The sequence below is a fragment of the Anser brachyrhynchus genome (genome assembly GCF_964034855.1).
Source record: "Anser brachyrhynchus genome assembly, chromosome: 2".
NCBI lineage: Eukaryota > Metazoa > Chordata > Aves > Anseriformes > Anatidae > Anser > Anser brachyrhynchus.
The window spans coordinates 29949458-29974155 of NC_137695.1; the positions used below are offsets into that span (position 1 = coordinate 29949458).

Sequence of the window (24698 nt, forward strand, 5' to 3'; positions counted from 1 at the left end):
TTCATTGCCTTTGAAATAATTTAATTGAATACTTTATTATTATAGCCCGGGGTTCTTTCACTGGGGCTTTTAATGCATTTTTTATGCCAAAGGAATGAACTAATATTTTACATGTTTATATCCCCTCTGTTTTTAGCCAAACGCTATATTGAAACAGATCCTTCTGGCAGAGATAAGGGGACCCCCATCGTTATTGTGAAGCAGGGGTACGAACCCCCAACATTCACCGGCTGGTTCCTGGCTTGGGACTCCAACAAATGGAAAAACTGACGTACCCGAGAAAGCTTCAGCTTCAAGCCAAAGAATGATGAGAGCACAGCTATTTTCTAGTATTTTTATTCATAAGCTTATGCAACGATATGATGCAGCTGTTGTTACACTTGCCCAAGCTTTTCTATGAATAACTTAGAAAATCTCAGCACCGGAAAGGCTAAATGATAATTATAAACTTGTCAAGTGAGGTAGGTGGAGCTACATGTGGAAAATATGGAAAGTGCTACCATACTTTGTTTAATCAATGAGTTCTTCACACAGAAGCCGTGGATCAGTCACTGTGCTAAAATGGGCCATATTCTGCCTTCACTTAAAAATGGAAACTAATGCCAAATAAATTCTTTTAGATTAAGGTCAGCATAATTTTGTGCAGAATTTGGCCTGATGAAGGACTAATTCTATATCTCATGTAAAATTTCAGATGGTGCCTGACCCAGAGTGGGAGCTTTGTCTTGCAGGGGGCAGATAAGAGATGAGTATTTCAAAAAAGCTGTTCTTAACATGTTTGTTTGCTCCTCTTGGTCTAGTTAGTAAAGTTTGAGCTTTGAACAGTATGCTTGTAAGAATATGAAATCAACAAGGGTATTTTGTGTACTTTTTTTAGGGTCTGTCTAGCTCATTTTAATAGATTTCTTTAGATTTCTGTATGTGAATCAGACTCTAGCTCCAGATCTTTTTAACTGAAGCTCTTAAACACATTCTAGGGCACTACTGCTTTTAAGTGGAAGCAGAAGTAACAGCTTTAAAAATACTTACTCTGCCTTAACCAGACTGCACTTAAGCCATATTTTGTCCTGGTTGCCTTACTCAGCAGTACTCTGTGTTTTTTTTCTGGCATGGAGATTGCTCACATTGTCAGGTACAAGATGTGTTGCTAACTCATTTTCTAAAGGTCTCAGTCAAACATCAGCAAAGAAACCCCATTGTTTTAGTAACATTCCACAGCCTGGAAATTTGGAGTATGAGTAAGCACCGCGTAATAAGGCCTTATGTTTTCCCTCAGTTATTTTGATTTTTTTGTTGTTATTCTGGTGAATTTAAGAGTACATTTTCAAAGTGTTTTTATTATTATTATTATTGTTATTATTTGTAGGTTATCCAGAAAAGTCTCCTTAAGAGCACTAGGAAAAATTCTGCTACAAATTTTAGCACTGCTTTGAGCACTTATCCTATAATGCTTGTTTTAAACAATTTGTACAGCTGTAAATCATGTCAATGTGGCTTTTTAATGAACGCTTTTGAACTCCTTTATTGTTCTCGTAAGTTAGTTTGGAAATTGAAATTTTAGTCATTTTTGTATTTTTTACCATGATTATGATTTTGAATCTGAGTCATGCAAAAGAGTGAATTTAGTCTAAGCTCATATCAGTAACAAAAGAATGGAGAAGCTAAATGATTAATTCTGAGAGCTTTTTAGCTTTAACCATTTGTTTAAATCTCTCCTTAAATAACTGGGCTGTATCTGAATGTCATTTCATTCAAAATAAAATTACAAAACAATACTGTATACGCAGAGCTGGTTTTCTTATCTCTGGTGTATTGTTGCTCGATGAGTCCACTGATGTCTAGAAAACCTTCTTAAAAAAACAAACAAACAAACAAAAAAAACAGTAGATAACCTTCCTCTTCAGATGGACAATGCAATGATAAATTGTGTGTGTGTGTGTTTGGTTTTTACTTTGAAGCCATTTTACCCAATGGAGAGTTAACTCTTCACAACAATTCTAAAGTTACAAACCCATATGAAAATGAAAGAGCTGGGTACTTATTAGCATATTATTTCATCCTGAAGAAAAACTACCACTGCTGTTATTAAATTCTTTGGCCCTACAATTTCCTGCTTGCAGAAATGATCCACTACAGGAATGATATTTTAATCAATAATAGGAAATGGTTCTAAGCTTGTTTTTAAAGCATAGGTCTTGTGTTTTTATTTATGAGAGTAGAAGAGATGTTGTCCTTTTGCTGGAAGGAGCACAAAGATGTATTCAGCTACTCAGCTCATGCACTTCATACAGCCACCGAGCAGTCTGTGATTATCTCATGGTTGTCTTTGACACATGCATATGATTATTTCTGAAAAATAACAGTTATAGTAGCTCCTTAACCAAGGATTAGACAAGATTTACTCTGGTTGTATATCAACATCTCCCAGAACAGTGAGAGCTCTGGACCCTACACAGGCTGTCAGCACATTCTGCAGCACTGTGAAAGCCTGTTTTCAGTTCCCTTACACAAGACAGAGAAGCTTTTGTGATGTCCTGGCCTGGGCATTTTGGTCTACAATACATTGTCCTGGCACACTGATTGCTGATGTTGAGAAGAGAGAGCTCATTGAGAGCTCATGACTGAACAAAGTTTGCGATTGTGCTTTAAGCACAAGAGCTGCTAGCAACATTGTTCTTGGGTTTACTTCCTAGTGAGAATGTTTATTTTTTCATATATATACATGTGCAATAGAGACAAAGATTTCTTTCTTTCTTTCTCTCTGTCTCTAACTGAAGAAGACAGGGCTGTGACTGCTTGGAAATATTGAAGATTAAGTTGTTTTCAAGAAAATATCTATGCACATAACTTTATGAATACACATCAAATTTATTGGTCTTATTTTCAGAATAAATAGAAAAAATGTGCAGGTGTATGCAGTAAAGTTAATTCAAGAATAAGCTGTATCTTGCATTATTAACAAACAGCAATAGTGTTTTCAGTCTACTTGTAATAGCAAAATTAGATACTGAGTTAGCAGTTTCATTAGGCTACCAAAGTATTTGTATGTTTTATTGGTCAAAAATACACCATCATTTTTATGTTTAATACAATTTCATAGCAGCACAAAGATAACGTTAGGAGTCCTTAGGGTAAATAGGACACTATAATATTATATGCAGTATAGGCAATTTACGCACAATAGCATAGTCTTAGAATATAACTACAGATTGTACACTGGAGAGGAGCCAGCTTTTGGAATCACTGCTCTAAATACCCATGTTGACCCATAGTACTCTGTAGCAACAGATCTGCTGTGATTGTTCAACTGAATTTAGCTGCAGTTAGCATAGTTTGATCTCTTGCCAGTTCAGACTCACATGGGCCTCACCTGCAACGAGAAAATGATAACAGTGGTAGACGTCGATCCCATGATAGTGGTACTGTCCCTCACAGGAGAACGAAGGAATCACACAGCAAATACATTGCTCACAGCAGGAGGTGCTCACAGACACAGGGACATTTCTTGTTACAAACCCCTTACTCTGTGATCTTCCTGTAGCCTTCATTTTTACAGGTTCTAAAAAGGCTAAAAAAATATCAAGCCTACTATTTTCCATGGACTGAAGTTGTTCTTGAGAGTCCACTTCTGTAGAGGAAAGCTTGAAAAAAAAACCACACACACACACAAAAACACCTGCAAACTTTACTTCAGAGTATAACTGCTTCCTAAGCACACCACTATAGTCAGGACTTTATGGCTTAATTGAGCCATGTGTAAGTATATGAAGCAAAGAAATTATTATTATCTCATAAAACCAAAGGTAGATTATACTTTAACATGCTGGCTTTACAAATACTAGCTTTTTCTTTTTTAAAGACAGTCGTTTTGTCTTTAGACAAAGAAATAACACACTTTTTCCTTCTTATGGCTAGGACTTTTGCTACTAAAATCAAAGGAACCTCTGATTTCATTGGAGCACAATCAGCTCTTTAATTTGCTACACGTCCTTCATGTCTCATTACATCCTCTCTAGACTGGCCTGAACTTACTTTGACCTGCTCTGCCTATTGACACATTAACTTCTGCTGAAGATCAATAAACTGCGCTCACAGCAGTTAAAGCTTCCACGGTGCAAGAGGAGGAAGGGCAGGCCAACAGGAATCAGGAACCATCCATGCCACAAAAGTAGCAGATGACTGCTCAGGCCCTCCTCTTGGTGACATCAAGCCAAATAAATAAATAAGTAAATCTTCCTTCCTTCCAGAGCAGCAGTTACAAGAAACAGCCCACACCAAGCTTCTTCCTAACCTCATCCCCACTTGCACCCTGTGCGTGCTCTCTCCACAGGCAGAGCTGTGCAAGTACTGAGTACAAGCTTGCTCCTTTCAGCACCGTATTTAGTCAGTCAGCAGCGACACGTGGGCCTGCCCGAAAACAAAACAAAAGGATCGTGTGAATACATTAATCTTTATTGCTAGTATGACTACAAGTCCTGTGCTCAGTAAACAAGTGGATGCTTCAGAAAATGATCTGGGTGGGAGCAAGCAGGGCCAGTGAAGGTGTGTGAGGTACGAGGAAGTAGCAAGGCTGGGACAATGCGAACAGTACCCTACAGCAACGCCCTGAGATAGGCACATTTGCTTTAACACCAGCAATGCTTTGACTATTCAAACATCTCTTGACCAGTTTTAGATGAACACAGTTCTCTCCACTGCCTTTTAATAGATTTCACAAGAGTCGGAAGTATCACCATCGAGGCTGGATGCAATCAGGTGATTTTTAGCATCATTTACCTGACATCTGACTGTGCTTTGTCTATCTGATGTCCTTCCTACAGTAGAACCAGCTATAGCAACAATCCTGAGTCAAACTGATCATTTCTAGGAGGAATTTAAGGCAAATTTCGCTCTGGGCTTAGATTTTTGCAGATGTGGTTCAGAAATATCACAGATTTCCTGTAACAGGCTGGGCCGGGCAGCTGATTTCTGTTTCACCAGCTGAACAGGGCTGCGGTTGTCTTTGTTGGTGCCAAAGATCACTGCCCTTGCTGCCACCAGCTAGCTGCTCTCCGTCTGGACTTCAGCAAGAAGTTAGTCACTGTGGCAGGGAGAAAAGAAAGGAGTGGCGGTGAGTGCCTTATCAGCAAGGACAACAGATAAGAGGCTTACTCTAACAATCCCATTTCCTTGCTGAATGGTCCCAGTCCTCAGTAGATAACTCACCTTAGCATGCCAAACTCTGCCCCATCTGAGCATTTGCAGATGCACTCCGGCATCCATTATCCTAACTACCCAACCCATGAACACTTTTCTCCAAGTGCTGCCTGGCTGTGTGCCACCCATCCTGCCTACCTGCGGATAGGGAGATCTTAGCATTAGCAAAAAAGCATGCAAACAACACTCTTTTAACATATTTTTATCAGTCATTGAATTTAGTCAGAAGACACGATCATGAGCTTTTAACGTACCCAAAGCTCCAGGTGACCTTTTCTAAGACTGTGTGAAGGAAGGTGACCGAAAATTGTCCCACATTTAAAACAGCAGACAAGGATTCTGATAACCTGCGTTCCTTGTGCTCTGTGCATCCTTGTGTAACCTGGAGTAAATCACTCCATTTCTGTGCTTCCACTCTCCACCTATTAAATGAGGATTTCTTCTATCCTTTTGCTGTTTATTTAAGCTGCACTTTTACCATGTGTTTGTATGATGCTTGACCTAGCGGAGTCACTTTTCAGCGCTGTCGTCCTGTGTGTACTGATCATAATCCAGACAGCTGCCAGGGTTATTAGTGCCAAGCAGCACAGGCTTGCTCGGAGCACGAATAGATGACAAGGCAAGTAGGATGCTGGCCCCTGGGGACTTCTCTACGCTGCTGAAATACCAGTGCATTGATGCTAATGCTGGGGCAGCAGAGGAAGGGCTGGATCTAGCTCAGCTGAGAAGTAAAGACTCTATGATATAAACCAACACAAGCAAAAACATAAAACCTTAGCAGTGTAGTTCAGGGTTGCTTTGATAGAGCAGTCTTTAGGTGATAACTGTGGGCACACCTGTATAAGGTCCATATGAATCCCCCTCCAGATCAGGAGCGGCTGCTCTGGGGAAGGTAAGTGTGAGCGGAAGACAAGGCTCAGCTGTGTTTACAAACAAACAGCAAAATCCTCAGGCTCCTCCTTACTCTGACATGGGGAGTGAGAACGTTTTCTTTTGGTAGGTCAATTTTTCTGATGCTATTGGTAAAGCCAAGGGGCCTGTCTGGAGTGCAGCTCATTTGGTTTCTGGCAAGTGGCATTTTCTGGGCTACTGAAAAAAATGCAGTTGTTAATAATTTACTTGGTCTTTCTTCTTTTACTACTGAATTACACTGGGGAACCAGAATCTAGTGACATGGCTTCGGAGTGTTGAGGGATCCTGTCCGCTGCAAAGTGTATGAACCGAGAGGACCAAAAAGTCTCTGCTGACTACAAGTGCAAGGATTACAATAACTGCTGAATACCTTGTTTGTTTGAGAGCTTGGTTTTGCATTTTAATGGTATCTCCACCAGTGAAACTTCTGCTGGCTGCTGCTACTGGTTTCACATAAAAGGGAGGATTTCATGGTTCTCTAACAATGAAAGCTTGGAGCTGGGGAGTTCACAGTGACTGCAAATGGTTCTCGTTTTATCTCAACTCTGAATTATCACAGGTCTGAAAAATGCAGGAAGATGTATACACTTTATGTGCTAGACTGCTGGGCCTTCAATCAACCCTCAGCAAAGGACCCGGAGGTCAATGATTTGGAGGGAGTGCGGCGTTGCTCGTGTAAAAAAAACCTTTCTGTGGATTTGTGGTGAGATGAAAGCCTGGGCAGGTGTCAGCATCCCTAAACAAAAGGGCTGGGCCCTGAAGTGAGACTCGGCAGGTAGGATCTCTAAGACTTAATAATAGGCTTTAGCAGAAAGATCTATAGTTTCAAAGGCCTTCCACCATTAAAATGGGAGGAAGGGATGCAACCATTTGTCCTCTTTAAAGCTCTCTGATACTTCCTTTGAAGATTCAGATCGAGCTTGTATGTATTCATGTGCTGTATGCATCATACATCTATCATATTTCTCTTCATCTAAAATCCAAAGAATTCCAAGCATGAAGAACTCCCTAAATTCTGTTTCTTCCTTTCTGCTTATATGGCCACACTTTTTTTTTTCCTTATGCATAATGGTATTATTTATTTTCCTCATATATCCTCACAGTAGAGAGGCCTCAAATGGGAAAAGCAAATTGAAAATACATTTATATACATCTTTATAGCATCCTGCTTCTGCTTCCAAGACTTCTGCTTGGACTCTTCTTAATCTCCTAATCATCTGTGTCCCACCTTGGTAGAGGTGTAGGAGAAGACCTCCAAAGAGATGATGGCAACCAGGGAGCTTACCTTGCAGAAGTCCAAGTTACTGGCTCCTGCAGTATTGTCTCTATCTGCTATCTCCGCTTAACACGACAATTAAAATCTCAGCTAAACAATCTGTTCCTCCCTGAAGGTGTGTATCTGCCTGCCTTCCTTTGCTTAAAGCCTGTTAAGTAGTGTGGCATGGCCGTGAGAGCCAGAACAGTGGAAACCTACGTGCTGATAAATGGCTGTGATGTCAACATAAGGCACAGAAACATATGTAGTTAAAAATTAATATTTCAGCAGGTTTCTACATAAATAGAGTTTACAACTATGGTGGCAACCTGTAAGGTGCCAGATTCTCTGAAAGACTTCTAGTCTTTTTCAGTGCTACAAAACTGGAACACACAATGTGGTTTGTTTGAATTGTATTCTCTGTGAGATGAAAGCAAAAAAGATTTTGCAGAGACAGCTTTTACAAGGTCTTCAAAGTGAGTTTACTGTTGTTTTCATCCAAGAACTGAAACCTTGGAGCATGAAAGCTTTCTGCCCAGCACACCTATGCTCAGCTTTCAAATCAATTTTCAAATGAATCAGCTTTTAAATTTAGCAGCAAACGGTAGCCCCAACCTTGCATTCATTTTAGTAATTTTGAGATTTGCTGTTAACTTAAAAAGAAGACATGGTGACCCAATAAGACTGCAAAATTCTTGAGTACAGATGAGCAATGAGTCAAAATTACTGCTCCCCTCCCACGTAATGTTTGCCTTCCCTGAAACCATGTCCTTTAATCCTCCTCTCTTCTTTTGTTTGTTTCTTCCTCCTTTTTTTCACCTAAGCATAATGGAAGCTTGTGAGCACCCTAGGCTAAGGGCTGGTTTTACTTTCACAACGCCCATAGCACACAATAAACTCTGAGGAGAACTCTTAAGTGTTGTGATTTAGAAGAATATCTACGTTTTTAGCTGAAGTGTAGGAAACTGCAGTATCAGATGGCCACTATGTCTCCAGGTCAGAAACTGAGACCTTCATGTGGCAGTTTCTGCTAGTTGGTGAAACTGTCAATGCTCCTGGGGAAAGGACTGCTTTTGTTGCACTGAAACTTTGCAGTTCTTATCACCTGCAGCCAAAAAAAACCTTCCTGAGGCTTGAGATCTCAATGCTTAGCTCTGGTCCACATTCTGCAGGCTGAACTATGACTTTAAAGCTGGCAATCAAAGCAAAGGGAGTATTTGCGCTCTCTCTTCCCCCCATAAAGCTGATTTTTAACACCTTTCTGATCCAAACCACAATTTAATATATTGGTTAAAATCCGAACTTGTTCAGAGGCTGGATGCAACTGCCATACACCTGTAAAAGCTGTAGACTTGTACTGCTGCTACTACATCATGGCTTGTGTGTGTTGCACCTTGTTTAAAGCTCTTGGGTTGGAAGAGGGAAAGGACAAGGAGATCTTGGCTCAGAGCTCCTGGAACTCCTCGTCCCCAGTACATCTGCAAATGAAAAGCCGGGCAGAAGTCTGTCCTTCCTTGCAAGTGGTGAATTGTGCCACTTATCATTCTGTGTGCAAATGTATGTTTACAGAGATATTTCACTTGCCTAGACTAAGTGTTTTCACTTGTGTTATCCGTTGACTAAGAGAGGCACAGATCTGCCTGGTGATGCAGTGAAAACTTGTGCAAATGCCTCAAAACTATAGCGCTAAAATGAAGTGACCAGAAAAAACTTGTGGCAGGAAATGACGCAAGCACTGTGGTGGGTCGGGCTAGCGGACTGCTCATAGAAAGCTGATACGGTCCATTGAGCATCTGAGGTTTACAAAACACCAAGTTGATTCATCTGTTAAAGCATCTATTGTGCTGTTCATATTCAGGAACTCTTTTAATCCATTAATTATGTCATTAAAGAAATTACGACTACACTGCTCAGTTATCAGTCTGAAATTCACAATGAATTGTTGTCTCCTTTAGCAAATTAAAACCAACAAAAACAGTGTACCCAGGGAGCCATTCGGGCTTTTTTTTTCACTTTTCTAAGAAAAAGGTGTTTTCAGAATGTCAGAGTAGCTTGGCTCCATACATATTTTTCTCTAGATGACCAGGGGTTGTTAGGAGCACTAGTAAGCCCTTATCATTAGGAGCACTGGTAAAGCACAAAGCAGTGGTTGGAGAACATGAAGCAAATTGCTTGTGCCCTATTTCATTGTCTCAGCAGTGATTTATATTAGCTGTTGCCTCCAAACACCAAGCTCAAGAAGCTGCGATGTTATCACTACATTACCTACAACGTTACACACTGAAGCAGAGACTTTTTCAAAGCCCTCATGGGAGTTTAGGTGTATCTCCCATAAAAGTTTATTTCCATACGCTGTAATCTTTATGTAATATTTTTTCTATTGCTGCTATGCCTGTTTAGGAGAGATGAGCAACTGAATTTCCACTTTAAGATGTGCACTTAGCTTGATTTCCAGTTACTGCAGATCAACAGCTTGCTTGTTTTCACAGTGGCCCCTGTGCACTGGATTCCCATCTCTGCATGTCCTCTTGGACATAGGCAGTACCAGAAAGACAAAGCTTATCTTTCAAATAAGGACCTGTTGCAAGTGGATGGATTATTGTGGAATAACTGGCTGAAATTACTGTTTCATTCCACAAGCTACCAGTGAGTGATACGTGCCCAAACCATGAGGCTGCTCCGTGTGCCTTTTTGGCTTGATTCCCTACAGAAACAGCCTTACGTAACGGTACACAGCACATCTGTGTTTGTATGTCTAGTTCCATGTACTTTATTAGAAGTACTAGATAAACGATGTCTTAACAGAGACGTTGATGTCTTGAAGACAAATTTCTGCAAACTTTGCAAAAATTCACAGTTTGCATCCATAAGTGCCCTGTGCTCATACCAGATAAAAAACTAGTGAAGCCAGGGGAGCAAAACCCTTTAAGAACATCAGTCTTGCAAAGCCTCGGTCAGAACTTGCATCTCTTTCTCTACTACAGTGAATCAACTGAGATCCAAATTCACAGGGAAATGAGCCTTTGGTTCTGCTGTTCCAAGTGTTTGTTTGCCCCATCTTGTATAATTCCAGCAAATCTCACCACCCTTATAAATGTTATATAGTGCTAAATACTCAGCGAGTTCTTCAGAAAAAGCAAAACTTTAATTGCACTTTCCTGTTTAGCTCTCTTCTTTGCTGCTCGGTGCTAGTAACGTCACTAAGCAAACAGCAGGATCTGATTTACTGCAGGTATCTCAGGTATTACTTTGGAGTGGGGAAAATACCTTCATGTATTAAATTTAGCTATGCAGGAACAGAATAAAGCAGATACTGCCCCTCTGTTTGAAATTGTAGTACTTTCAATCTGCCTGCAAAAGTGCATCCATTATATTAAAGAAAATTGATATGTTTAAAAGTTGTGCAATGCTCTTCAAAGGAAGCATTGTGAGGAGATGGCAGCTTAGAGTGAAATCTCAACTTGAGAGGATTTAAAACAGAATCACTCTCACATACAAAAAAGCTCTGAAGTGCCCATGGCTTTTGTGGGGAGGAAAATATTGGGGGAAAAATAAATCTCTTGGAACCAGTGCTGTAACTGACAATGTTTTCAAGTGGTAGCATTCAGTAGCCCCTTGCTGCCAGCACAAGAGCTTGTTTGACTCAAAGCAGTAGTTCTAGGGAAATAATGGTGTCAGAAACTCAGGGTGAAGGAGTAGGGGGAAGAAAACTGTTGCTGCAGTGAATATAAGCACAGATGTGTCCTATTAGTATAAACGTGCAAGCCAAGGCTGTAATGCTCGTATATAATACCACACATAGAACAGTCTTTTGAATTTCTTATGGTCTCACCTTGTGTACTGAAGGGTTAAGGTAGGAGGTATTTTTTTAATTTATTAAATAAATGTTTTTGCTGGTGTTTTTGTTGTTGTTGATGTTTTTTGTTAGAGGCAGCTGCTTTGTGAAGTAGGGGTAAGGAGATTGATAACCAGGGGTAAATGCAACAGTAATGCTTGCTTAAATTACCTCATAACTAGCTGCACGTCTGGGTTTGGATTTTGTCATTATAATCTTTGCATAGTGCAAATACAGAATCTATGCCTAACTGCTAATTTTGTGCCGCCATTAAATGAAAAATGAGTATGTAAGAGTTTTGTGATACGAGCCTGTTAAACGGAGATGCTGCTGGGGAAATGGCCGTTGTGCTGCGTTCCACCTGCCCTCGGGAGGAAGGCACACTGCAAACACGCAGCCGTACGCACGGAGAACAGCCACGAGGTCCTCTCTGCTCCGCAAACCTGGAGTCTCTGCCATTAGTGCCATCCTGTCAGAGAGTAAAGCAACTAAAATCTACAGAATTTGGAAGGTGGCGTTTGTAACTGCAGTCTCCGCGAGACAAAACACTTGCTCACTCAGACTATGGGCATTTATGAATTAGTACCGCTTCTTCTTCAACTAAGACAGCTAAGGAGCGTTCAAGATGCAACTCAGTACGACTGTCAGCATCACACAACACATCTTGTTTGTTAGCCAGCTACATGGCACGATGTTTATTTATGAAAAGGAAAGCAGTAAAATGTAAATGTTAGACTTCATGTGAAGGTACATATGAAAGGCGAATAGATTTAATTAACTGGTCTAATCAGCGCGGTAACTTTAACACACAGCAATTCCATCTCCTGCTGCTCGAAGCTTTGTTATTTATTGTGAAGAAATAAATTAGATTTTCTACCACCAACTACTTTTTAATAATCAAAGCAAAATAATTCATGCAGCTCGCGAGTTATCATAAAAACATTCAGCAGACATAGGAAAGATGACAAAAGGCTTCTTTGTGCAAAACATTTTGTATGTCAATTTAAGAGATGGTTTTAAGAGCAAAACGTCACGTCTTGCAATTTGTCAACAATTTCATTGTTACTGTTGATTTTCAAGTGGGTTCTCAAAATCAAAATGATAAAAGTGCTGTAGTATTTTAGGTGGGAACTTATCTTCTTTCAGAAACAAATAATGTCACCTCAAAACAATATTTTTTAGTTATAATGTTAGATTTAGCATATAATAGAGGAGAAATAGCTTCAATTTTTGAATGTATACAACTAAGCTACAATTTTAAAATATTATTTTGCACCCTAGCCTAGGCCTGTCACATCATTATACTGAAGTGCAATTGATTTTCTTTTATACACATTGAGAAATCTGCTCAGTTTCCACATGGAGCAGTGAGAATTCACTCTGTGAGGCCGTTAACATGTCTCTTTCATGCAGACAGGGGTGTTGGCATCCCATTACTAGACGGCAGCTATAGATAGCCGGCAGCACAGCCCTTGCAGTAACATCATTCTTCTAGAGACTTCATTTGTCTGTGTTTTAAAACTAACTCAGCTCCGTGATGCAGATTTCTTCCGCTCACTCCATCTGCATTTGCCTCAGTTCTTTACTGGGCTATATTTCTGGCTGTACCCTCAGTATACGGGATTTGGGTTGTTTGTCTTACACTCCACTTTTCATTTGATTTGCACGCTATTCACAACATGAAGTGTTATTAAAAAAAAAAAAAACGAAAAAAAAGACGATTAGCAATTGAACTGAATAATAAATGCCATTCTGCTCTACAGAACGATGATATTCACCAAAATAAAAGGAATACTGTGCTTACCTGGCCAAGGAAATTCAAGCCCACTGGCATTGCTTTGGGAATAATTTCTCAATTCACATATAGCTTTGGAGGCCTGGACCTCCCAAATCTGCCTTGAACCAAATTTACCTATCCCTGGACCTATTCCTACGTAGGAATAATAATAAAATCCTTTTGTACCACTATGAAGAAGCTACATGCTATTCAGGTAATGCTTCCTTTTCTTAAAACACAAAGGCCTGTCTCAGGCTACCTTCTCTTTGTAGAAAATATGTGAAGAAATATGTAGGCTATATGTATGAAGCATATAAAACATACAGAAAATGTATCTAGAAAACAATGTACTGCCATGTGCATTGGTAAATTGATATCAAAGAACTAAAAGCTTTTTATTCCAGAGAATCTGTAGGTGTTTTCCTCAGTTAAGGAATGCTGAGCCAGAGAGAACTCAGAGCTGGAGATAGGAAGTGAGAAAAGTAAGGATGACTTTGTGAAACGGCCCAACGTAGAAATTAGGCCTCTCCTTATTTTGCTTACAGGCTTCACGTGGTTTGAGCCTTTTTCCCTCCAGTTGCCTCCCACATGCACTTTACAATTATTTTCACCTGTCTTCTAAATAAGAGGTCCCCGTTTAGCTACATACTTGAAAAGGCAGTAAGTGTACTTCTTGCCATACACTTTCTTCGTTCAAAGCTTCTACGGGATAATCAAAGCCTTGCTTTGCCCTTACCTTCAATTATCAGAGGCTGAACGTGTCAGCTTTCTCACCCTCCCACTGATTTAGATACCATTACTCCCTTCCCAGCACCTGGAACACCTGCCCAGTCTGCACGTTTGACTTCTAAAGTAGCATGAAGCGTATGGGAGGAGCTGATCAACTTGGATTGTTATTTAATAGCTGTTTTGCAGGAATGCCTACAGGCATTAATTAAGATCAAGGTGCTAAGCACTGAGAAGACTTACAATGAAGAATAGTCCCTGCCCCAGAGAGTTCATAATTCAGTTTACAGCAAGTTACAACAGGTGGCTAAGATAAATTAACCGTAGGGAGACGAAAGAGAAGTAGAACAACCTACTTCTCCATGTTTTTAGACAGTGTGGATCATTTTCATGTATGTATTTACGAATATAGATATGCTCATTTGCTGTAGATGTTCATTTCTCTCAAATCTTAATCTTATAATTATCTCCCCAATGCCACAAAGCTCCTCTTCCAAAGAAACACGTCATCTTTAAGATGTCAGATATGTTATACTCTAGAAAATCATGAGTTCTTTATCACTCCTTCTTCAAGGACACTGAAATCTTATTATGTATTGACTTTTTCAACAAAGCAATAGATAAAGACAATCTTTCTGTATTTTATGTTTAAAATTCAAATATCTGTAGTAAAGGTAGTAGCTGGCCCATATCTTCCTTGTGGAATTAATTATAAAATAGATGGTTATTATTAGGCTGTGTAAAGTGGTTTAAGGCTTGGAAGACTATAATATCTAGTGGGCTTATTTTTCCATTAAAATAAGGAAAACAATTTTATAGGTGGAAACAAAGGTCAATTTGATTTATTTTCAGCCAGTCAAGTTTTATGAATAAATCTATTTTCTGTACCAATATTCCTTAACGTGGTATTTTTATCTGGTTTCTACCAACTTTAAATTACTGAACACCATTCATGAAATAATTAAGGCCCAGTTCTACTGTTGCTTTTTTATAGCTTTATATGCTATGCAGCTCCTTAAACTACGTAAAGATACAGTAAAATAGTGCCAAATTAGAAGCCGTACTAGTTGGCATTCGGGGTAGGAACTTACCCCTGTTTTTCCACAGAAGTAAAACCACTTTCCTATACAAATAGGCCACTTCCTCCAAAGAGTCATCTGCAAGATCAGGATGTAAATAACTAACAAAGATAAAAGCAGTGGAACATCTATCTCAAAGGTAAGCAAATTAGAAATTTTCTATTTTTAGTAGGATTATAATAGATATCAAACCATGTATGCCTACAGCATGCTGTGGCATTTCTGTGGCTATACAATGCCCTTTCACTAATACATTTCTTCTTTTATACATCACATTTGTGACTTAAAATATAAACTGTAATGTTTTCAAGTGGAAAAAAATAATGTAGTTGCCAGAATATCCTTAAAAATTCATCCCTTTTCAGCAGCCACATGAAGAAACCTAAAAGTGCTCTAGAAAAAGATGCAAGGTTAATATTGAAAATATCACTATTTCTCTCTTACTGGAGCCCAGCAGGTCAAGCACATACCTGCGAGGATAAGCTAGTGACCCTCTTCTTTCTACTAATTGTGATACAAAGTAGAGAAAACAGATGCTTGCAACAGTAGCCTTTGGCAGTGCCATAGCTTTAGTTAGCAGTCAAATAGATGCTTTCATCAAAAAGAATGGTTTATTTAAATTTTATATAAGAATTATACATAAACACTTTACTAGTGTGCCCTGTTCTGAAGTCATGGCATCTGATCCTTTTGTATGCTAGAGGCATTTTACACTGAGCTGGTATAAATCCCACACAGACATCTGAAAGAAGTAGGCATATGCATTGCCACAGCTACATTAAGACTACTTTCGCAAAAGCACTAAGTGAACAGTGGTGGGGGAAAAAATATGGAGAGACAGCAAGAAAATCTGAGACAAAACATAGCTCCAGGCCTCGTCTGAAAACCCTGTCTGCTCTGAAAATAGCACCATGCAAAAATGACTTATTAGACGGCTGTAATTAGTTCTGACTTTGGAAGATTTCAAAGCTCAAATCAGGCTTGGATAGTGAAATGCAGAACTACTTAGCATGGCCTTTTGCTGCGAGGAACCTCCTCTGCAACCCACCCCGGTGCCAGGTACACACACCCAACGCCCCCTTCGCCCCCCTGGGGCCCCAAAATGGCGGCAGTCCCCCCTCAGCGGGACGGGGCGGCACGTCACGTGGTCCCGCCCGCCGCGGGTCACGTGCACAGCGCGGTGCCGGGAGAGGCGGGGCTGCGCGTGCAGCCCGTTGCTAGGCGACGGGAGGCGCCCATGGGCGCGGCCGGTTGGGGGGGGGGCTGACGGGACGGCTGGGCCCCCCGAGAGGCCCCCCCGGGGCGGCTGGCGGCACGACGGGCGGCCGGAGAAGGGCCTCGCAGCGCAGCCCCCCCGGCAGTGCCGCGGTGCGCTGCGAGGAGCGCCCCGCGCGCTGTGAGGCGCCACCGAGCCGCTCCCCAGCCGCGCCTAGAGGGGCGGGGCGCCGGCTAGAGTGACAGCGCCCGCGCCCAATGAGCGCGCGCGGCTCCAGAGGGGGCGTGGCTGCGAAGGCCGCAATCCCCCTCCCTCTTCGGCTGAGGGGGACAAAATGGCGTCCGCGATGAGCGGCAGGAGCTGCCGGCCAATCGACGAGGCGCAGACCGCCTTTCTCCCCGCCCCCGCCGCGAGGCGGAGCCAATGAGAGGCGCGGGGCGGGGCGAGCGGGGCTAGGCGCGGGCTGGGCGCAGCCCGGCCGCCAGAGGCGGTGGCGGCAGCGGGCGGTGCGGTTGGCATGGCGGCCGGAGCTGCGCTCGCCTCCCCGCGCTGAGGGCGGCGGGGCCGAGCGGTAGGCGAGGGGCACGGCGGGGGTCGGGGGGCTCGGCGGGGGGCCGCAGGGCCGGGCGGGAGTCCAGCTAACGCCGCGTTTGTCGCCGCAGGCTCGGAGCGTAGCGGGGGCCCCGGCGGTGGTGTTGGCAGGCTGCTGTCACCTCTCCGCCCGGCGATGGGGAATGGACTCTCGGACCAGACGCCGCTGCTGTCCAGCCTGCCGTCCTTCCAGTGCTTCCACATCGTCATCCTGGGGCTGGACTCCGCCGGGAAGACCACGGTGCTCTACCGGCTGCAGTTCAATGAGTTCGTCAACACCGTGCCCACCAAAGGATTTAACACGGAGAAAATCAAAGTGACGCTGGGCAACTCGAAGACAGTCACTTTCCACTTCTGGGATGTGGGCGGCCAGGAGAAATTGAGGCCGCTGTGGAAGTCGTACACGAGGTGCACGGATGGCATCGTGTTTGTGGTGGACTCCGTTGATGTCGAGAGAATGGAGGAGGCCAAAACGGAACTTCACAAAATCACTAGGATATCGGAAAATCAAGGAGTGCCTGTCCTTATAGTTGCTAACAAGCAGGACTTGAGGAACTCTCTCTCGCTTTCTGAAATCGAGAAGATGTTAGCGATGAGCGAGCTGAGTTCTTCGACCCCCTGGCATTTGCAGCCTACCTGTGCAATCATTGGAGATGGACTCAAAGAGGGACTGGAAAAACTATATGATATGATAATTAAGCGAAGGAAAATGTTGAGGCAGCAGAAAAAGAAGAGATGAGTTCTATTTTGTCCTTTCTCTTTTAGAGTAGTTACACGGTCAAAATTTGACATGAGACAGCTTCCAAACCCAGGCCTGCTCGTTTGGATGCCGTTAAGCTTAGTTACGTTAAACAATCAGTTGCACAACCTTGCCTTGTGGAAGGCTGTGCAGTCATGGAACTTATTTTTTTTTAAATAGTCTCTTCTGAGTTTATGGCTCTGCATTATTTCAGAAGCCCAAATAGATGATGTAATACTATCAGGAAATGGATGGATGGGTGGGTATATGTGACATGGACGTCTAAATAGCCAAATAAAACGAGGGTTTTCTGCGTAGTGTTGTATTCATATGTTTGAGGGTGCCCTCTGCAAGCAATTTGCATTGAAGGTGTTCTGTGTTTTTAAACTTCTAATGCTCGTAAGTGGAGTGTTTAGGTGAACATTATACAGCTTTAAAAACATGTATGAAGTTATTTCAAGAGGCTGTTTTTTTTAGCTTGTTTGGGAATTTCTATGAAAGCTTGGCTACATGTGTATTTTTTTTTAATTTGGCACTTTTTGAAATTGAATCATGTTCAGTTCAAATACTTGAAACTTAAGTGCTGTGGATTTTTCAACTGATTTGAAAGAGTTTTTTGACAAGTAAAAAATGTAAACAGCACGATGGAGCATGGAAAAGTGGTTTCCCAACGTATAGCATGTTTTTGGTATGTAAGTTTTTTTTTTTTATAGAAGTAGCCATTCATCCATATACATGCACATTAAATCAGGTTTAAGCTATTACTCAAAATTAGTCATCTGTTTTTGAATGATGAGTATTACATCCTCATGCTATCAAATTATAAGTAAATTAATTGCAGTAAAAGAGGTATAAAGAACAACTTTGGCTGTTGTGGTTCTGACCAATGCAGCATTGTTCGCTCTATTAGTGACTTTTTTTGGCAATAAAACTGAAATCGTAATGAAGTAAAGATGGAGTTAAACTTAGCAGAGCACATCTTGTATCTCCCCTAAATACCCCCATTTTATTAAAGTGGTATTGCTATGTCACTTTCAACGTATGCTTTTTTTTTTATTGTGACTCTTAAAGTATTTTGTGGTTAGGAATGTAATAATGCTTTATACACTCAAAACATTTGACACTGCTGGGAGGGGGGGAGTGGGGGAAGAAGATTTTCAAGATGGGCCTGTGTTCTGCTTTAATTATGCTTTAAGCTGTTCTTGTTTACAGAGTGTGCAAACAGTGTTAACTGGGCAGGATAGTGCTTGACAGAAAAGGGAGGGTAGTTTTTCTTACTGGTACAGAGCTTCAAGTGACTCTTTAGATACTTGGCTAGCAATTAAAAGGGCTAAAACAGAGCCTGTATTTTTAAGACTAACTTTAGTGGTGCTGTAAAAATTCATCAGAATGTTAGATTCTCTTTAAACTTTTGTTGGAAATACTGAATTAAAAAAAAAAAAAGGCGAAATGCATATCCTCCTCTTACTCAACCAGCGAAGTAATATGTTTTTCTTACCTGCTGCCGTGTATCAGGAGGATGACAGCTACAAACCTGAATGTCAATCAGTGTAACTTAAATATGTTTAAAAAAAAAAAATCAAACTTTTTAACCAGCAGCTGTTCATCCAAGAGGTAACCAAAAATGCACTTTAGTGTCTTCAATAACTGAAATGACAGCTGTTTTTTATGACATCTTGGTCCTTTTTGAATAAACTGAAGTAGCTTCCAGTGGAGCTTTTGTATGTTGGTTATATATGTACCTGCACTGGTGACATTGTAAGTCACTTACTCAAGTAATGTCTATATTTATAGAAATGTGGATGACTTCTTAAACCTCAATAAACGATTCAAAACAAGCCTGCAGAGAGAAGGTGTCTGACTACTTGCACTGCAGTTGTACGTTCTCCTCAACCTCTGGGCACGTATTGATTCTTGTGAGGATAGAACTATTTCTGTTGAAAACAGAGTAATTGTCTTAGAAATGTGGTAAGGCTCATAAATGTCCCAGTGTTATAAGTTGTAGGTATCTCATTAAAAACTTCAAATCAGGTCACAGAAGAAATACTGACTGCAGTGGTTTCTTTCTGAAGTGATGAGGTCTTGCATTTTTTGAGAAATCCTTTAAATAGGTAGAACCTATCCTGTGTTATGTGTAATGTTTGGTACATAATGTTGGGCATTTATCACATATACACAAGTTGTACTGAATTTAGTGTCTTCAGGCTCAAATATCTGAAACTGAGGAATTCAGATATGCTTATAAGCCTTCAGTGAATTTTCTCAGATTTTATGGTAGGGAGTAGAATGTGGCAAGAGATATTAAACTTTCTAATTAGTTTTAGGCCTCTAACAAAGACAAGAAAAAAATGATTTAGAAACCTACAAATCCAAATTGCTAAGTTTGAATCAGAATGCCCAAACTTCTCTTTCAAAAAGATGATATTTTCAGTTCTTTTCATGTAACTGATGGCACATTAAAATGTAGGTTACTCTCAGTCAATCCTGAGAAAGATGTTTGTGCTGCCTAGGCCTATGAATCTAGGGCGTTATTGGTATCATCTGGCTAATATTTTCCTTCCTACCATGTGCACAGTGCTGCTAGGTTAAGGAAGCTGATGTGGCAGGCTGGCTCTTTGTACCCAGTAAACAAACCGTAAAATACAAAGTAATGATTGCTTCATTTCAAGTATTCATTTGACATCTACTGGGAACAGTTGAAAAGCCATCCCACTCCCAAAAGTCAACCATATTTTGTTCTGCATATTAAACATGCCAGTGTTTAGCTGGTGGCAGTCTCCATTAACATGCATAAAAGCTTCAATGAATGGTTTTAAATACAAAGGCAGGACTGATCTGTACTCCAGCACTGTTATCTAGAGGAGGAAGTCAGAGAGTGGTGCTCCTTGAATGACCTGGTTGTTGTTGTATAATGTCTAACTTGGAGTAGATAACTTAAAGTGGGGAGTGAGTTTCACATTCAAGCTATACCTATCTCTAATAGAACTGTTTTGCTGGGGTATTACGGTAACTCCTAAGTAACATATTTGGTTGTAGCTGTACCTCCAAAAGTGTGTTTGGCATTACTTTGACAAAGCTGTCAGCTACGAACAAAATGGCGATTGTGACAGAGCACTTGGTATCCTTGCTGACTGAGTTTCTGCTGGCATAGTTCTGTCAGCCTGGGATCGCTCTTTTCCATCTGAAGAATAGACAAACCTAGCCTAAATTACTGGTATGTGTCTGAAAACCTTCAGAGGAGGTGGATAAACAGGTATAATTTTGTTACAATGATGGAGTAATTATGCAAATTTTAAAATAAATGTTGCCAAATTGGGCTTCAAATGATATTTTGTTCTTCAAGGTACTGGCTAAGTTAAATTATCTGAAACTGCTTCTGCGTTAAGAAGGCACGGAGTTGCATTTAGATCGGTGCAGCACTGTTAGAAACAAACCACACGTCCTTGTTACCTTATTGCTGCTGTTGTAGAATCACAGGTTGGTATGGCACTGCCTCAGCCGTTTATACGTATAAAATCATTTAAAGTTGACCAGGCTTCAGGGTCTGGACTCTGTTTTCAAGCTTCGTAGCAGTGTACTAACTTCCAACCCTTTCAGCTGAAGCTGTTGAGCTGAACTTGTGTTTACATTTGAAAAAAAACGGATACTACTTTCCAGTAAGGCGGAGGGTGAAATCTTTCTCCCTCAGCCAGCCCACTGCTCTGCGGGCTGGCTTGGCGAGATACTCTCTGTGCCGCTGGGTCCCGCGGGAGCTGCCGACCTCGGCTGGGGTGGTCACGGAGCTGGCGAGGAGCCAACAGCAGCCTGGTGGGACACAGGCTGACAAACCCTCCTGGTCCCCACCAGGTCTGCGTGAAGGCAGCAATCCGCGTCTTGGATCCATTGTTTACAGATAGTGTGGCGTTAATTAGTGGCTGGCTGAAACTTTGTTGACAAGAGAGTGTGATTCTTGGTGTCTGAGAAGGACTTGGATACTGCATTGATACTATAAAGAAAGAATTCATGAGGGAGACTGTGGAAAATGTAGGCAGCCCGGATATTCTGTATATAGGGCATCAGCCCTAGTGTGTAGTCTAAGTTCAGATTGGCGTGCATGAAGTTTAATACGTCTGCTCATAACATTATATTCCTTTGGCTTGAGAGAGAAATCTAGGAATGACTGCGTTCTTTTTGTATCATTGTCACTTCGCCGTCGTGTGACTCATCTTCTGAGAGGGTCACAGCCTACAGCTGTGCTCCGGTAACCAGCAGTCTCGTGTCCTTGAGCCAAAACCACTTCTGTTGCTGCAGGAAGGGATATCTGGGGAGCTGTGAACAGGCAGAGTCTCCTTCATGTTTAGTCTGCGGGATCAGGAAAGCTTTTTTTTTTTTTTATTTCTGACTGACCTACGTATGTGAAGGCTTGTCCCTTTCACAAGGCTTTGCAGGCGGTGGTTATTTTTAGGAGCAGTACAATACTGCAGAACTATGTGGATGAACCATGCGTGTTTTGAAACTGAAGGGAAATACACAGCCCAGCTTCACAGCAGGGTGATGCATGGGGTTGCTACATGGGCTCTTGCAGTGATCCCACCTATCTGAAAAGAAAATCAGGGTGTAATACACAGCTGCTAGCTTGCCCTTCTTTAAAGTGCTTGTTGATCTTCTTAAATCAGCTGTAATGAAGTAAAAATGCAGTTTCAAAGACCTAACTGAAATAATAAGGAAAAAAAAAAAAAAAGAGTAAAATATCCGAGCAGCAAATCCTACCTGTCAGCTCCTGTGTCACTGCCCCTTGCTGTGACTGATCCGAGGCACTGCCGGCCCACTGCCCAGCCAAGCTGAGAGCACATTCGCTCACTTTTCATATGCTGAATTTATACAAAGCCAAGCCCAAAATCTAAGAAGAAAACCTACGCGGGGAGGCCAGACAATGTTTCCAGACTAAGTACCTGCTTGTAAATGGCTCAGGAAGGTAAAAGAAGTTAATCCCTGAGCAGCCAAGATTATCCCTCCTTAGTTCCAGCTATATTTACACAGCTGCTCCTCCAGACTGAAGAGCTAGAGATGATGAAATACTGAAAGTTTGGAAAAGAATGGAGAATGTTGGGTACAGTTGTTGGCTGGGGGAATGTGCAGGGAGAGAGGATCTGAAACTGCTGGACCTCACTAGCTGTTCAAGACTTTGAGCCCTAAGGGAAATAGATATGCTTCTAGGCTGCTTAATTGGCTTCAAATCTTCACTCTTTTATGCGCTGTAGTTTTCCTATTGCTGAAATGAAACAATACCTCATTTAAGAAAGCCACCTAATCGCCGCATTCATCTCTGGTCACGCTGACCCAGGGGAAGGCCCGCGGGGTGCCAAGCCGGCAGGCAGCCGGGGAGGCCGGGCTGGCTGGCACAGTGGCTACCGAGTCCCGAGAACAGCAGAAGTCCGGGCCAGGCGAGGTAAGGGTGTGAGACCTGGTTGTACCTCAGCCACCACACGTGGTCCAGAGCTACCACTAACTCTGCAACCTTGGCGCTTATCTTCTGTTATTGTTTTATGAATGATACGTAAGAATAATTTCCTTAAGAGTGTAGCATTTCCATCCGTTGCTGTGTCAATGTCATTGTCCTAAAAGCTTTGGTAGGCTTTGTTGTTGGAACATATCTGAGTTGGGTGTCATAAGGACGGGTTTGTGAGTCAAAAGGGTTGGGAAAGTGTGTTCACCTCTGTTGTGGTGACTTGTTGACCTAAACTGGGTCTTTTAGTAAAGCTGGCCTAATTGAACGAAGACACTATAACAGAGGGAAATTTTCTAAAAATATCCTCATTTCTAAAATTAGCTGAACCCTGCTGGCTTTCTTACAGTTGGATGCTGTTGTACGTGTGGGCTACTGGTGCTCTTTTGACACTGCTTTCTTGATGATCTCTAAGGTGCCTTCAGCAGTCTTCAGACCACCAGCATAAGGTCTCCGCTGTTTTAAATGTTAATACTGCACTTACATATTCATCATGTACATTTTTAGCTGTCCCTCTGAGGTGCTACTGTGGGTCAACCTGGATTCTCAAAGAAAATTTTGATTCTCTGTGAAACATAGATTAATGTAACAATGTCTCTGCAAGCACAGTTTATTCCTGCTTGGTTCCTGCTATATCCTACGTAGCATAAGTAAAATGGTAATCTATGGACTATTATTTGCACTGTTTCCACTGAACTTCATCTAATGAGTTTCTATTTGAATCAGGGATATACATTCCATTTTTCCTGGTTATACTGCATTTGATATAGGAGCTGAATTGTGCTAACCTTAGGTCTGCTAGCCTCCCTCATTTTAATTAGCTTAGAAAATTGACTTCTACATTTAAAGCCACTGTAATTCAGCTGTAATCACTCATGTTAGGCTGGTGATAAATGGGACTCTCAGCCTGTGCCCACACTGATGCTTTTTGACAGATCTCCTATTGCTGCATCAATATGCTTCCCTCACTTCGTGCTGTAGTAGGACTGGTAGGAACATGGGTATGGTTCAGCAACTGTATTTTTGCCACTCTCTTGTGTAATTCACTTACATGCAGTGTTTGCCTATGTGTCTTGCTCTTGCTGTAATCAGGATAGAGGGTGTTTGAGAAGATTCTGTGCAAAGACTCAGCTGTGTGCTGCAGCTTTAAAAGACACACTTCAGCCTATGTCATTTATTTGTAAAGCCCTGGAGCGAATGCTGGAAGCTGGAGGTCAAGGCTGAAGATAGGTGCCTCCAGCCCAGCCACTGATAGCTCTGGTCATTTTATCCCTGAACACTCATTGTCTGTGTGCAGAGCAAGGATCTCATAGTTGCTTTCACATTTAAATTCATTCTTAAAACTGCTGTGAGGTACTCAGATATTACAGAGACAGCATAATGGAAAGGAATAGACAGAGTGTAAGAGTAATTTTGATTCTGGATTGGCTTGTAACTTTTATTTGTGCTCAGAAGTCAAGCATCAGTCCATCATACCATTTCAAAAGCAGTATGTTTGTTTGAGAGTTTAAAAACACAAGTTCAACGTGTTGTGTCATGTCTAACTCCATGAGCTGCAGTTTCACAGAAAACAAAAATATTACCATAACTGTAAATAATAATTCATTTCATATTAATCAGTAAATAAATATTCATAAAGAAAATCATCCATATCTGATTTTTGTTTGCACTTGACCATAGCTATTAAGCAAATGTAGCCAGAATTATTTGTTTTTGTTTGAATTAAATTGGGGTGAATATATGGTCTTCCAGATCGGGCACATAAAGTTTTCAAGTTAAAGTGATTTACAAAGATCTTGAAATAATATATTATCTTAAAATAAGCCTTCATTTGGAGTAGTCAGTAACATAAATGGCTGGTAATTCCTTCGAAAATATAGGTTTATT

At 41.4% G+C, this 24698-nt stretch overlaps 2 protein-coding genes and 1 long non-coding RNA gene across 3 annotated transcripts in view; 2 read left to right on the top strand and 1 right to left on the bottom strand.

Moving 5' to 3' along the window:
* Window positions 1–1780, top strand: part of SCIN (scinderin) — a 52897-nt gene extending 51117 nt beyond the window's left edge. Inside the window, exon 16 of the mRNA XM_080578582.1 lies at window positions 137–1780. Within this exon, the coding sequence (XP_080434708.1) occupies window positions 137–270 (134 nt within the window). The 3' untranslated portion in view covers window positions 271–1780. The remainder of the gene's footprint in view (window positions 1–136) is intronic.
* On the bottom strand, window positions 1333–6069 carry LOC308188999. The gene is made up of 2 exons (XR_013945934.1): window positions 5451–6069; window positions 1333–5080 (listed from the first exon to the last, which is right to left on the bottom strand). It is a non-coding gene; the product is annotated as an uncharacterized lncRNA (long non-coding RNA).
* Window positions 6070–16408: 10339 nt separating this feature from the next.
* On the top strand, window positions 16409–19164 carry ARL4A (ARF like GTPase 4A). Its single transcript, XM_080578583.1, has 2 exons — window positions 16409–16567; window positions 16659–19164. Exon 2 carries the CDS (start codon window positions 16724–16726, stop codon window positions 17324–17326), a length of 603 nt encoding a protein of 200 aa, XP_080434709.1. The 5' UTR covers window positions 16409–16567; window positions 16659–16723; the 3' UTR covers window positions 17327–19164.
* Window positions 19165–24698: the final 5534 nt, after the last annotated feature.

Bases quoted from the DNA above. Each gene is read 5' to 3' on its own strand.
- ARL4A (XM_080578583.1), top strand. From the start codon at position 16,724: ATGGGGAATGGACTCTCGGACCAGACGCCGCTGCTGTCCAGCCTGCCG.